Source organism: Tympanuchus pallidicinctus, unplaced genomic scaffold, assembly GCF_026119805.1.
Source record: "Tympanuchus pallidicinctus isolate F22 unplaced genomic scaffold, pur_lepc_1.0 scaffold3, whole genome shotgun sequence".
Taxonomy (NCBI): domain Eukaryota; kingdom Metazoa; phylum Chordata; class Aves; order Galliformes; family Phasianidae; genus Tympanuchus; species Tympanuchus pallidicinctus.
In genome coordinates this window covers 16,367,396-16,384,063 of record NW_026294747.1, presented here as the reverse complement: position 1 = coordinate 16,384,063, position 16,668 = coordinate 16,367,396, and the positions used below count along the sequence as shown (strand labels likewise).

At 47.8% G+C, this 16,668-nt stretch overlaps 1 protein-coding gene across 1 annotated transcript in view; it reads right to left on the bottom strand.

The window, feature by feature from the left end:
* Positions 1–16,079, bottom strand: part of TPCN2 (two pore segment channel 2) — a 39,925-nt gene extending 23,846 nt beyond the window's left edge. Inside the window, exons 1-9 of the mRNA XM_052695223.1 lie at positions 15,943–16,079; positions 15,655–15,719; positions 14,715–14,791; positions 13,771–13,948; positions 13,291–13,407; positions 12,421–12,527; positions 11,676–11,748; positions 9,720–9,819; positions 9,344–9,409 (exon numbers count right to left, since the gene is read on the bottom strand). Coding sequence (XP_052551183.1) covers positions 9,344–9,409; positions 9,720–9,819; positions 11,676–11,748; positions 12,421–12,527; positions 13,291–13,407; positions 13,771–13,948; positions 14,715–14,791; positions 15,655–15,719; positions 15,943–16,012 — 853 coding nt within the window. The 5' untranslated portion in view covers positions 16,013–16,079. The remainder of the gene's footprint in view (positions 1–9,343; positions 9,410–9,719; positions 9,820–11,675; positions 11,749–12,420; positions 12,528–13,290; positions 13,408–13,770; positions 13,949–14,714; positions 14,792–15,654; positions 15,720–15,942) is intronic.
* Positions 16,080–16,668: the final 589 nt, after the last annotated feature.

Genomic DNA, 16,668 nt, shown 5'->3' with positions numbered 1-16,668 from the left:
TATGGCACGGCGTGGCATATATATGGCACGGCGTGGCATATATATGGCACGGCGTGGCATATATATGGCACGGCGTGGCATATATATGGCACGGCGTGGCATATATATGGCACGGCGTGGCATATATATGGCACGGCGTGGCATATATATGGCACGGCGTGGCATATATATGGCACGGCGTGGCATATATATGGCACGGCGTGGCATATATATGGCACGGCGTGGCATATATATGGCACGGCGTGGCATATATATGGCACGGCGTGGCATATATATGGCACGGCGTGGCATATATATGGCACGGCGTGGCATATATATGGCACGGCGTGGCATATATATGGCACGGCGTGGCATATATATGGCACGGCGTGGCATATATATGGCACGGCGTGGCATATATATGGCACGGCGTGGCATATATATGGCACGGCGTGGCATATATATGGCACGGCGTGGCATATATATGGCACGGCGTGGCATATATATGGCACGGCGTGGCATATATATGGCACGGCGTGGCATATATATGGCACGGCGTGGCATATATATGGCACGGCGTGGCATATATATGGCACGGCGTGGCATATATATGGCACGGCGTGGCATATATATGGCACGGCGTGGCATATATATGGCACGGCGTGGCATATATATGGCACGGCGTGGCATATATATGGCACGGCGTGGCATATATATGGCACGGCGTGGCATATATATGGCACGGCGTGGCATATATATGGCACGGCGTGGCATATATATGGCACGGCGTGGCATATATATGGCACGGCGTGGCATATATATGGCACGGCGTGGCATATATATGGCACGGCGTGGCATATATATGGCACGGCGTGGCATATATATGGCACGGCGTGGCATATATATGGCACGGCGTGGCATATATATGGCACGGCGTGGCATATATATGGCACGGCGTGGCATATATATGGCACGGCGTGGCATATATATGGCACGGCGTGGCATATATATGGCACGGCGTGGCATATATATGGCACGGCGTGGCATATATATGGCACGGCGTGGCATATATATGGCACGGCGTGGCTCTGTGCAGGACAAATCCTGAGCATTTCCATTTTCTCTTTTCCTATTCAGTCCTAACACAGTGAGGATCTGGGGGGCTTTGTTGCACTTATTTCCTGGTACTGAACAGAAACACTTCTGCAAGCAGCAAAGAAAGAACAACAGCAGAGCAGCATTGTGCATAAGATCTCCTAAATACACCCACGGACCAGTGATAGCAAGCCAGAACAAAGGTCTTCACTGTCTCCTTCTGCCCCACCAACGAGAAGGAAAGCAGAAACAGCTCTGAAGAAACCACAGGAGAATACTTTCTCTTTCAACCCACGCTACGCAGTAGCTATCAGGCACTTGGGGCTTCCACAGGGACACAGCCATTCCTCTGCATTAGGAAGCCACATGTCCAACCTTCACTGCCTGATCCTGCTCTGGGTGTCAGTGGATGTGCTAACTGCCAGCTTCCCTGCATGAGGAGCTGCTTTCCCCAGACTCCTGCTGCTGAACTCCCAGGGCTTCTGTCATCTCCTCAGTACAAGTGCAGGAAAATGAGGGAGAAAACCTCTACATCCAACCCACTGCATTCAACTCAACCCATTGTACTCAACTCAGCCTCTTGCATCCAACATGCAGAATCCTCAGCATCAAAAAAAATTAAAATAGAATAAAATACAAAGCCTCAGGGAAGCAAAAGTCTGAGCAGGTGGAAGAGCAGAAGTCTCAGAGGTGATGGTGACACAAACCTGAAAGGGAGTTGTAGCCTTTTGGTCACTATGGCCATTCCTGAGCTCCAGGCATAGAGGAACACAAGGAACAGCAGTGCTGATGTGAGAGGGGCAGCAACCAACCCCCATGAGGGTACAGAGGGCTCTCCTCATACCCAGAAGACCCTGCAGGAGAGGTGCTGAGCTCACGACCCCCTCCCCCATGCTGTGCTCCCATTCCCATCTGCAAAGCAGAGACCCACACATCACAAGACGTGCTCACATAGGTGTGAGGACACCACTCGTGCCCAGCAGACAGGGAAGAGGAGGTCTGCAGATAGCAAAATTATTACTTTTTTCCTTCTTTTAAAATCAGGTTAATTATTTATTCATCCACAAAACACAGGTTATTGTTTGCTAAACAAATCTGTGCACCAGTCTGTGTGCATTGCTCCTTATGTGCCAAGCACCCTGCTTCAAAACAAGCCCCGTCTCCCTCCATTCCTCACTCCATCACTGCTCCCTCGAAGAGCCCTGTCCCATCACCAGCACCAGAAGAACAGAACTCCCAGCTGGGGACAAGGAGAGCGCTGCTTTCCACTCCCACAGTTCTGCTGCATGAAATGATTTCAAAAACAAATTCAGGAGCAGAGGCACGAGGAGCCCAGGCATAAAACTAAAGCCTCACAGGGTTTTGTTATCACAACACCACACTGTTAAGTGTCCTAAGCAATCTTTTTTTAAGGAAAACAAGTCTTTAGAAACAGAGGTGACCCCAGAAGTGATAAGTGAAGAGGTGCACCTAAAAGTCTGTTATCAGCTATTTGTGCCTGGCTCTGCCTCAGATATGGCACGGCGTGGCATATATATGGCACGGCGTGGCATATATATGGCACGGCGTGGCATATATATGGCACGGCGTGGCATATATATGGCACGGCGTGGCATATATATGGCACGGCGTGGCATATATATGGCACGGCGTGGCATATATATGGCACGGCGTGGCATATATATGGCACGGCGTGGCATATATATGGCACGGCGTGGCATATATATGGCACGGCGTGGCATATATATGGCACGGCGTGGCATATATATGGCACGGCGTGGCATATATATGGCACGGCGTGGCATATATATGGCACGGCGTGGCATATATATGGCACGGCGTGGCATATATATGGCACGGCGTGGCATATATATGGCACGGCGTGGCATATATATGGCACGGCGTGGCATATATATGGCACGGCGTGGCATATATATGGCACGGCGTGGCATATATATGGCACGGCGTGGCATATATATGGCACGGCGTGGCATATATATGGCACGGCGTGGCATATATATGGCACGGCGTGGCATATATATGGCACGGCGTGGCATATATATGGCACGGCGTGGCATATATATGGCACGGCGTGGCATATATATGGCACGGCGTGGCATATATATGGCACGGCGTGGCATATATATGGCACGGCGTGGCATATATATGGCACGGCGTGGCATATATATGGCACGGCGTGGCATATATATGGCACGGCGTGGCATATATATGGCACGGCGTGGCATATATATGGCACGGCGTGGCATATATATGGCACGGCGTGGCATATATATGGCACGGCGTGGCATATATATGGCACGGCGTGGCATATATATGGCACGGCGTGGCATATATATGGCACGGCGTGGCATATATATGGCACGGCGTGGCATATATATGGCACGGCGTGGCATATATATGGCACGGCGTGGCATATATATGGCACGGCGTGGCATATATATGGCACGGCGTGGCATATATATGGCACGGCGTGGCATATATATGGCACGGCGTGGCATATATATGGCACGGCGTGGCATATATATGGCACGGCGTGGCATATATATGGCACGGCGTGGCATATATATGGCACGGCGTGGCATATATATGGCACGGCGTGGCATATATATGGCACGGCGTGGCATATATATGGCACGGCGTGGCATATATATGGCACGGCGTGGCATATATATGGCACGGCGTGGCATATATATGGCACGGCGTGGCATATATATGGCACGGCGTGGCATATATATGGCACGGCGTGGCATATATATGGCACGGCGTGGCATATATATGGCACGGCGTGGCATATATATGGCACGGCGTGGCATATATATGGCACGGCGTGGCATATATATGGCACGGCGTGGCATATATATGGCACGGCGTGGCATATATATGGCACGGCGTGGCATATATATGGCACGGCGTGGCATATATATGGCACGGCGTGGCATATATATGGCACGGCGTGGCATATATATGGCACGGCGTGGCATATATATGGCACGGCGTGGCATATATATGGCACGGCGTGGCATATATATGGCACGGCGTGGCATATATATGGCACGGCGTGGCATATATATGGCACGGCGTGGCATATATATGGCACGGCGTGGCATATATATGGCACGGCGTGGCATATATATGGCACGGCGTGGCATATATATGGCACGGCGTGGCATATATATGGCACGGCGTGGCATATATATGGCACGGCGTGGCATATATATGGCACGGCGTGGCATATATATGGCACGGCGTGGCATATATATGGCACGGCGTGGCATATATATGGCACGGCGTGGCATATATATGGCACGGCGTGGCATATATATGGCACGGCGTGGCATATATATGGCACGGCGTGGCATATATATGGCACGGCGTGGCATATATATGGCACGGCGTGGCATATATATGGCACGGCGTGGCATATATATGGCACGGCGTGGCATATATATGGCACGGCGTGGCATATATATGGCACGGCGTGGCATATATATGGCACGGCGTGGCATATATATGGCACGGCGTGGCATATATATGGCACGGCGTGGCATATATATGGCACGGCGTGGCATATATATGGCACGGCGTGGCATATATATGGCACGGCGTGGCATATATATGGCACGGCGTGGCATATATATGGCACGGCGTGGCATATATATGGCACGGCGTGGCATATATATGGCACGGCGTGGCATATATATGGCACGGCGTGGCATATATATGGCACGGCGTGGCATATATATGGCACGGCGTGGCATATATATGGCACGGCGTGGCATATATATGGCACGGCGTGGCATATATATGGCACGGCGTGGCATATATATGGCACGGCGTGGCATATATATGGCACGGCGTGGCATATATATGGCACGGCGTGGCATATATATGGCACGGCGTGGCATATATATGGCACGGCGTGGCATATATATGGCACGGCGTGGCATATATATGGCACGGCGTGGCATATATATGGCACGGCGTGGCATATATATGGCACGGCGTGGCATATATATGGCACGGCGTGGCATATATATGGCACGGCGTGGCATATATATGGCACGGCGTGGCATATATATGGCACGGCGTGGCATATATATGGCACGGCGTGGCATATATATGGCACGGCGTGGCATATATATGGCACGGCGTGGCATATATATGGCACGGCGTGGCATATATATGGCACGGCGTGGCATATATATGGCACGGCGTGGCATATATATGGCACGGCGTGGCATATATATGGCACGGCGTGGCATATATATGGCACGGCGTGGCATATATATGGCACGGCGTGGCATATATATGGCACGGCGTGGCATATATATGGCACGGCGTGGCATATATATGGCACGGCGTGGCATATATATGGCACGGCGTGGCATATATATGGCACGGCGTGGCATATATATGGCACGGCGTGGCATATATATGGCACGGCGTGGCATATATATGGCACGGCGTGGCATATATATGGCACGGCGTGGCATATATATGGCACGGCGTGGCATATATATGGCACGGCGTGGCATATATATGGCACGGCGTGGCATATATATGGCACGGCGTGGCATATATATGGCACGGCGTGGCATATATATGGCACGGCGTGGCATATATATGGCACGGCGTGGCATATATATGGCACGGCGTGGCATATATATGGCACGGCGTGGCATATATATGGCACGGCGTGGCATATATATGGCACGGCGTGGCATATATATGGCACGGCGTGGCATATATATGGCACGGCGTGGCATATATATGGCACGGCGTGGCATATATATGGCACGGCGTGGCATATATATGGCACGGCGTGGCATATATATGGCACGGCGTGGCATATATATGGCACGGCGTGGCATATATATGGCACGGCGTGGCATATATATGGCACGGCGTGGCATATATATGGCACGGCGTGGCATATATATGGCACGGCGTGGCATATATATGGCACGGCGTGGCATATATATGGCACGGCGTGGCATATATATGGCACGGCGTGGCATATATATGGCACGGCGTGGCATATATATGGCACGGCGTGGCATATATATGGCACGGCGTGGCATATATATGGCACGGCGTGGCATATATATGGCACGGCGTGGCATATATATGGCACGGCGTGGCATATATATGGCACGGCGTGGCATATATATGGCACGGCGTGGCATATATATGGCACGGCGTGGCATATATATGGCACGGCGTGGCATATATATGGCACGGCGTGGCATATATATGGCACGGCGTGGCATATATATGGCACGGCGTGGCATATATATGGCACGGCGTGGCATATATATGGCACGGCGTGGCATATATATGGCACGGCGTGGCATATATATGGCACGGCGTGGCATATATATGGCACGGCGTGGCATATATATGGCACGGCGTGGCATATATATGGCACGGCGTGGCATATATATGGCACGGCGTGGCATATATATGGCACGGCGTGGCATATATATGGCACGGCGTGGCATATATATGGCACGGCGTGGCATATATATGGCACGGCGTGGCATATATATGGCACGGCGTGGCATATATATGGCACGGCGTGGCATATATATGGCACGGCGTGGCATATATATGGCACGGCGTGGCATATATATGGCACGGCGTGGCATATATATGGCACGGCGTGGCATATATATGGCACGGCGTGGCATATATATGGCACGGCGTGGCATATATATGGCACGGCGTGGCATATATATGGCACGGCGTGGCATATATATGGCACGGCGTGGCATATATATGGCACGGCGTGGCATATATATGGCACGGCGTGGCATATATATGGCACGGCGTGGCATATATATGGCACGGCGTGGCATATATATGGCACGGCGTGGCATATATATGGCACGGCGTGGCATATATATGGCACGGCGTGGCATATATATGGCACGGCGTGGCATATATATGGCACGGCGTGGCATATATATGGCACGGCGTGGCATATATATGGCACGGCGTGGCATATATATGGCACGGCGTGGCATATATATGGCACGGCGTGGCATATATATGGCACGGCGTGGCATATATATGGCACGGCGTGGCATATATATGGCACGGCGTGGCATATATATGGCACGGCGTGGCATATATATGGCACGGCGTGGCATATATATGGCACGGCGTGGCATATATATGGCACGGCGTGGCATATATATGGCACGGCGTGGCATATATATGGCACGGCGTGGCATATATATGGCACGGCGTGGCATATATATGGCACGGCGTGGCATATATATGGCACGGCGTGGCATATATATGGCACGGCGTGGCATATATATGGCACGGCGTGGCATATATATGGCACGGCGTGGCATATATATGGCACGGCGTGGCATATATATGGCACGGCGTGGCATATATATGGCACGGCGTGGCATATATATGGCACGGCGTGGCATATATATGGCACGGCGTGGCATATATATGGCACGGCGTGGCATATATATGGCACGGCGTGGCATATATATGGCACGGCGTGGCATATATATGGCACGGCGTGGCATATATATGGCACGGCGTGGCATATATATGGCACGGCGTGGCATATATATGGCACGGCGTGGCATATATATGGCACGGCGTGGCATATATATGGCACGGCGTGGCATATATATGGCACGGCGTGGCATATATATGGCACGGCGTGGCATATATATGGCACGGCGTGGCATATATATGGCACGGCGTGGCATATATATGGCACGGCGTGGCATATATATGGCACGGCGTGGCATATATATGGCACGGCGTGGCATATATATGGCACGGCGTGGCATATATATGGCACGGCGTGGCATATATATGGCACGGCGTGGCATATATATGGCACGGCGTGGCATATATATGGCACGGCGTGGCATATATATGGCACGGCGTGGCATATATATGGCACGGCGTGGCATATATATGGCACGGCGTGGCATATATATGGCACGGCGTGGCATATATATGGCACGGCGTGGCATATATATGGCACGGCGTGGCATATATATGGCACGGCGTGGCATATATATGGCACGGCGTGGCGTGCTGTACCGTGCTGTGCCCTATGCCATATATGGCATGGCATGGCATATATGGCTTAGGGCACAGCATGGTATGGCACTATATGGCATGGCATCCGAGCTCCCAAACCATAGGGCAGCACTGCAAAGAAACAAAGACTAGCCGACATGACGTGCCCTTGCTTGATATTCAAAGGTGGACCTGCCAGAGTTGCAGCTAAAGTAAAAGTCTATTCAAATTAGCAATCAGCACATATGACTACTCTTCCATTTCCCTTCCATGCACTGAAATAGGAGCTCCAGCCTCCCTGCACATAAACAGCAAACACACACTCGGCATCTGATACCAAAGAAGGCTCCCAACACCATGAAAAGAACAGGGAGAAGGTACTGCAGAGAGGGAGCTGCCATCTTTGCTTGCATCTGTGAGTGTTTGGCAAGGCACATATGGAGGATTCTTTTCTCCGCCTCATTTTTGGCCATGGAAATGCAGGAATTGGGGAAAAGCAGCAGTTCTGCCTGGGGCTGCTCAGGACAACCCAGTGACCTCAAATGTATGGTTCCTCCCCCCAGACACAGGTGCTGGGGAGCCAAATGTGTCTGAAAAATAAGCAGGAAACAACAGTGGCACAGGAACACCTGAGAGTTCTCCTTTCCTTCTCCAAGGAAGATATTTTTTGGCTCTGTGCAGGACAAATCCTGAGCATTTCCATATATATGCCACGCCGTGCCATATCTGAGGCAGAGCCAGGCACAAATAGCTGATAACAGACTTTCAGGTGCACCTCTTCACTTATCACTTCTGGGGTCACCTCTGTTTCTAAAGACTTGTTTTCCTTAAAAAAAGATTGCTTAGGACACTTAACAGTGTGGTGTTGTGATAACAAAACCCTGTGAGGCTTTAGTTTTATGCCTGGGCTCCTCGTGCCGCTGCTCCTGAATTTGTTTTTGAAATCATTGCATGCAGCAGAGCTGTGGGAGTGGAAAGCAGCGCTCTCCTTGTCCCCAGCTGGGAGTTCTGTTCTTCTGGTGCTGGTGATGGGACAGGGCTCTTCGAGGGAGCAGTGATGGAGTGAGGAATGGAGGGAGACGGGGGTGATGAAACTCTCTGAGAAAAATAAACGCCTTTCCAGCTGGCATGCATCAGTGCCAAAGCTGCACTCCATTTAAGTTAATAAAGACAAGCAATGACTTACCTAATACAGTGAAGAGTATGAAGAAGATGGAATATGCTCGGTTCTTAGAATAAGCAGGAATCATTACTGCAACAGATTTAATTTAAAAAAATATATATTATTAATTTCATATTTAAGAGGATAAAAAAAAATAATAAAGGAGATCTCTGTCAATTTTGGACAATTGGTAAAAGCTTTCATACAGCTCCACTTCAGAGCTGTGTATATAAACTAAAGCACAGAAATACAAAAAAACCTGAGTAACTTCATGCACAAATCATCTTTGCAGAACCTTCCTAAGCGCTTTCAGCTGCAAGAACAATTACAGCAATCTGACAATATTTCACTGTTCATTGATTAATACAGACAAGAGTTATTTCTGAAACGGAGTGCTCACCATCAGGGTTATTTGCTGTAGTCAGCAGGACCAGCAGTGATGTCAGGGAATCTGGCAAATTCCGAAAGTAACCCACCCACTCCTTATCCTGTTGACCATCCTAGTGAAAAAAGCTCACTGTTATCAGAGAAGCACTTAGAATCACTAAGACTGACTCACCAAGAAAATGATACATACACAGATAGTTTTAGTCAATAATCCATTCCTTATGCACACAATTAGATCTGCCACATGGAAGAAAACACAAGACAAGCATAAAAACTAGGACAACGTAGTGTTCCTGCAGGAATACAGTGCAACCACTTATTCACAGTCAATAAAGAACATAAGGGAAAACAGCAAGCTGAGAGAGACAGGAGGCTCCAAACAAAAGTTCCATCCATCACCTCAAATCCAGTGGGGACCATAAAGACATGAGCAGACAGCATGGGGATCTAAAGCTGCCTTTGATTGATAGAAAAAGCCAAATGAGAGACGCCAAGGGTACCAGAGCAAGAAGAACTCTAAACACGACCTAAATAAAACATATCACAGACTGTTCCCATATTCAATCCGAATTCACATAAAAATCAAGCAGAAAACTGGAGCTGCTTACTTTTTATTCTAGCTATACAATGCTGTACCCACTTGTTTTTTCCCCAAGTTCAAGTAGAGACAGCTACAAAAGATGCAGAGTGCAAACAATACGAACGTGAATCACACACTACAGAATAAACAGCCATTAACTCTGCTGAGAAGAATGGAAAACTGCACCTCTAGGGCATATATGCAAGGCAATGTGCAAATCTAGAGGCCAGAATTTTATTGCTAACACATCCTTTGAGCACACTGCCTGGTTAGCTAAAATTAGTATGTATGGGTATCAGGTCAGAGAATCTGAAAAGGAAAAATAAATAGCTCTCTCTCTCTTTTTTTTTTTTTAAACTTAAGTTTATTTTGAAGTGCCTGGTGCATGTATATAAAATGTATTCCCCTCTGCTGGGAAAGATTACAACCGAAATTACAGGTGACATGGAAATATAATACAGAGATATTGGATTCAACTAAGAAAAGGGAAAAATAGAGCTCTACTTGTAATTCCAGAAATTCTGTAACAGGAATTCAAGGAATTTGCTGATCGTAAGAAAGACCAGAAGCTCAAGAACAAACTGCAGGAGGAATGAAGGCTCAGTAAAGATTAAGAAAAGAACTAAGATTACTGCAAAAAGTACATAACAAGTCCTAGTGATCATACAAACAAGGCTGTGGAAGGCCTTATAGATGGAAAGGAGTGCAGTACAAAGAAGGATACATAAAGATACAGGAAGCTTAGGAGAAAGGACACCCCAAAAGCACTTGAACATAAAAGTGACTTCAATCACACTTCAAATAAGCTTTCGGGAAGTGAGAAGAGAAACAAAACAAAAATAAAAAGGAAGCCACAAAAATCAGAAGCCAAAACATCAGAAAAATGCAGGCAAAAACCTACCAAGGCAAGACCAGGGATACCAGTACTGCAGATAGCTTAACATTGCAGTAAACTTAACTAAAAGCTAGATAAGGAAAGAAAAAAGAAAAAAAAGAAATGTGAGATAATAGAAACAGAAAACACCATGATTAAGAGCTATGGACACAGAACAGCACAGGTGGTTTCAACAAAAGCAGAAAAGTAAGGTAAAAGATCGACTGGAGAATTCTAAGAAGCTGCTCTACTAGCAGACTTCAAGCTTCTTGAAGCTGCTCTACTAGCAGACTTCAACTTGTGAGAAAAGCATCAGCACCAAGAAGTATGGGACCATAAAAAAAAAAAAAGAAAGTATTCTGTGCAACTTACATCTCTCTAAATAGACTTCAAACTCATCCCAGTGGGTCTCTCCCAGGGAAACAAGTTTCACCAGTTTGATTAGAAAACCAGACATGCAGCTACGCGAGTAAGCAGAAAAGCAGTGAGATCTACACACCAATACAGCTGGTTACCTTTGTTCGAGCAAACAGCAGCATGGCAAACATGGTAAAGAGAGACAGATGAACAGCGAGCAGTAGAACAACACTATTGGAAAGAACACATCATGTGCATTAATATCAACGTCATCCTTCATGTCCTTTGCTAGAGATACACAAATAGCCAAGGATATTTTTTAAGAAACTACATGGAGCTAACAGAAGACCATCCAAGCTTTGATTCCTAAGAATCACACTTCTTCAGAACTCCTTAGCATGAGCTTAGGCAGTTCTAAGGTCAAAGAGATCCTAGCATGTTTTTCTAAAACCGTTTAGAAATGAAAAGCCTGACTTAAAGCATCCTGAAAAGAACACAAAGTACCTTGCTGTGTGGTATTCACGGGAGAGGGACACCTTTGTGCCTTACCCATACCGCCCCTAGAGGAAACATTACAGTAATATGGCACAGCCCTTTGCCCAGCTGATGACTCAGCTCTTCCCTTACAAAAGGGCTGGACTCAACAGAATAACAAAAGGGGAAAAAAAAAAAAAAAAAAAATGAAAACCATTCGATCAGCATCAAAAAAATCCTCCTTGTCACATCACATGCATTCTTGAGAACTATTACAGAATACAGGAGCCACAGGATTACTACAGCTTCCCATCCATCACTACTTGATCTCAGAGATCATTTCAAGAAGGCTACTGAGGCATCACACTCCAAGTGCAAAGGGTTGCTACAGACTTGCTGTGAAGGGATGCTTTCTGTGCTGTTACCTACCTTGCCATTTCAGGCAATGTGCTGTTGATACTTTTCAATGTTTTCTTCATCATCGAAGAATTCTGAAGGAGAAAGAAAGGACGAAGAATTCTTCTTATTCTTACAGTCTGCAAAACAAAACAGTGGATCAGACACTGAGCTCCCATGAAGTATTTGTGGTCCTAGTCTTAAGTGCATGTTTGTCAAAACAGATCTAAATATATATATAAAACAGAAGAAAAAAAAAAAAAAAAAATCAGTGCAGCATAAAAGGCTGTTCTCAGAAGCTAAATCTGTCCCACCAAGGTCAAAAAAGGCCTAAAGGAAACTCTACAGACTTCCTTTTAAAAGAAAAACTGTTTATAATTAATGGTCTGGTGAGGCTATTGAAATTTCAACTTGCATTTTTAAAGAAACCTAACTTTACTGCTGGGTAAACATGACAAACAGGTCAAGTGATTGCATTTCTGCATTTTTTGCCAAGATCCATTTCAAGAAGTGAATCAATAACAAGCTGCTTTCATTAAAAATAGACACACATCTTGAAATTAGGGTTTGGTTTCAGTTTTCAGCTTTTTTTAACGTACTACGGTCTGCTTATTACCCAGCAATTTCTGCCTCTGACAAGGCAATTGTTCTGATATTCCTTAACATACCCAAAAGCAATTAAGCTGTCTACATCTCAGTATTTTTACCATATTAGCATTTTCTTAATGCTGACTGCAAGCAAGCAACAATAAATTTGATCCAATGTGACCCATCTCACCCCTTCCCTTAGCTCTCCAAGGCATCACACAGCCCCTGCTGTGCATCCCTCTGCAGCTTCTCCTCCTTGCCTCACTGCCCAGACACACTGCACAGTTTCTGCAGAAAGCAGCAAGCACGTCTTACCTCTGTGCAGAAAAAGCTCAGCGACACAACCCAATCAGTAAGGGAAATAATTAACGTCAGGATATAAGCCATCAGCCATTTATTTTTCCAAAATTCTTCCCATCCAATTAAGTAACTCTGGGGGAGGAAAAAGAAAAAAAAGCAGCACAATAACTTAAAACAAATTCCAGCACCCTAATGAAGTCAGCACCGATTGCTTTTCAAGTATCTCCAGGTTTACAATTGTGCTCTTTATAAAGAGCTCCCTGCAATCTATAAGAATGCACCGATAACAGAATTTTCCTACAAGTCTTTAACTGACATCAATGGAACAGACAGGGGCACACAGGCCACGCGTGGCAAGAAGTTCATTCAGCGAAGTCATTCTGAAACAAGGATCCAAAGAACAGCTCTGTTTATTACAAAGCCCAACTTCTACAGTCTCAAACAAGCAGCCAAGCCAAAGCCATTCACTCAGAGCCAGGTGGAAGCGCTGCTCACCTTCACAGACACATCGATCACAAAGACCAGGAAGCACAGCAGCTCAATGCTTTCGGTCAGGCCGCACGGAGGATCCCACGCAGGAAGGCGGTACCTCACATCTGATGTGACAGTAAGCGAGGAGGGTGTTTCAATGAAAGCCAACGCCAGGATTATGGTAATGGTGAAGCTCAAAATCCTGCTCGGGGAGAAATGAAAGCACTCGCAATGCAGCACCTGAATAGCATGATTTACATGAACTGCAGTAAGGTTGTAGTAACGACAACGCATTACAACAGCAACCGCTGACATTCATATAGCCCTAGGTGGGGTGGTTTTGAAGCTAACAACAACAAACAGCCCTGCTAGTATTTAATAAGGTTAGAAATTGATATTCAGAGAACTAACACACACTGCTGGGCATCGTACCAATAATCCATCATGCAGCAGTCCTATGACTGTTCCAGAGAGCCATAGACTTTGTGAAATGATGAGTTGGAAGGGACCCTTAGAGCCTATCTGGTCCAACTCCCCTGCAATGGACAGGGACACCTACAGACAGATGAGGGTGCTCAGAGCCCCATCCTGCCTGACTCTGAGCATCTCCAGGGATGGTGCATCAATCACCTCTCTGAGCAACCTGTGTGCCAGTGCTGCACCACCTTTATTGTAAAAAACTACTTCCTTACATTCAGTCTAAATTTCCCCCCTTTGTAGTTCATAACCATTTTCCTTTGTCCTATCACAACAGACCCTGTTAAAAAGCTCATGCTCTTCTTCACCACATTTTCGTACACCTTGCTGCTTTCCACTCCTATCTCATCTACATGTACTCACTGCTTGCTTCCTACAGTGTGTTCTAAAGAATAAAAGGACAATTATTTAAGTACTTTTTAAAAAAAAGAAGAAAAAAAGACTAAGACTTACTCCTGACCCAAAAAGCACAAACAATAACAAGTTCTCACCACTGGCAAATTCTTGAATAATACCAGCGATACAGCCACAGTGATTTAGAGTCCACACGGTGATTTATGGATCGATACTGTAGGGAGAAAGCAAAAAAAAAGATCACTGAACATGGTCTGCATCAAAGACAAAAATAAGGTTACAAAAATAAACCATACCTTCATCAACAAGGCTTGAGACAAACCCAATTTCACAAGAAGATAAAGAAATTACTGCATGAGTTATTATTAAACTAGCACTCAGCAATGACTACGCCTTGACTACAGCCAATGTGGGCGCAATGGGAAAGATTCTACTGAGGTTTTCTCAACCTAAGGATCGCTCTGTTATTGGATAACCAATGTGGCAGCACTGCCCTTGCTACACGTAACAGCAAATGGAGCAGCTCACAACTTAAGGTTCCACCTGCTTGCCAAAGAGGCCCATACACTTGGTTCACCTCTCCAGCACTCCTTCCATTCACGGATCTTTTGCTTCTTCCCTCTAAAAAGCCATATGATGCATGCAACTGTGAAAATAGAAGCTTCGACCTACACCTCTACACAAGGGGAATGGAGACACACTGTCAGTGCTGCTCAAGCAAACAGTTCCAGCTTTTCCATTGAAACCAACCTCAAAGTTTGCCAGCTCTGAAGCTCCGTAACCATGTTTTGAGGCAAATCACAGTTCTGCCCAGATGCTAGCTTAAAATTAAAAAAAAAAAAAGGCACATCCACCCACAAAGCAGCACAGTCAGCGCCTGCTGGGCAAACGGGAAGAGAAGGCGCTATTTCAACATAATTGCATTGGAAAAAAAAAAAAACAAAACAAAACACATTTCTTCTGGGCAGAAGCGCACTGGAACTGAGGTACCGCAGGGATCTGGGGTTCCGAGCCGGCTTTGCGGAGCACGGCAGCGCCAGGTGACAGCACCGTGTCGCACAGCCGGGTCGGACTTACTTGTATCGCGTCCTCGATAAACACCACGGCCTGGTCGATGCGGAGGTCCTCGGCAGCTCCGGCGGCTGCAAAGTTAGAAAGAAAGAAAGAATGACTCGCTGCACGCCGCGGGGCTAAGAGCCAACAGCAGCAGCACCGCACCGCACCGCTCCTCCTCATAAAGGACACAGAGGTCGACCCAAGCCGGACGCGAGACGCGGCACTCTAGGAAGCCTCTGCAACAGCGGAAGCAACCCGCGCTGAGCCGGGGCAGCGCGAGGCGGAAAGCCGCCTCCGCCACGCACTCACCGCCCCCCGCCGCCCGCCAGCTCCGCGGGGGCAGCAGCGGCTCCGTCTCGGCGGCAGCTCCCGCCTCCATCACCGCGGCTCGCCGCTGGCCGGACCGGCCGGGGGGGGCAGCCGCCCTGACACCACGTGACCGGCACTGCGCCGGGCAGAGGCGGAGCGCGGGCGCGGGCCGGTACCGCCCCTGAGCTGCGGGAGCGAGCGGCGCGGGGCCAGAGGGTTGTGCGAATGGCAGCAGCCTTTAAAGGTCACCCGGTCCAACTCCCCTGTAACGACGGGGGTCTGGCTAGATCGTTTCCCGAAAGCAAACGCTGAAGGAGGAACGAAGGGCTGAATCGCATTGAGTTTATTGAAAGGTGAATTGAGAGGAGGTTCCTTATAGTGACTGCGGGATGAGAGAGAAGAAAGTACTCAGGGAGTAGTTGTTGGGGACAGGCAGATAGCAGCAGATCTTGCAACCCTGCCCGTGGCAGGGGGCTGAAACTGGATGATCTTGGAGGTCCTTTTTAACCCAGACCATTCGATGATTCGATCATTCATTCTGCGAGCTTTGGTTTCTCGCTGGCTTCTCGACGATTGCAGGTTTGTGTCGTCTTCAGCAGTTGCCAAATATCTGAGTCTAAAATGAAAAAAAGAAGCCAAACAGTGTTTAGGAAAAGATTGGTAATGCGAAGTGTCCTTTTAAACGTCCACTGAAGCTGAAGTGGGCTGAACCTTCCTGGTGGTGAG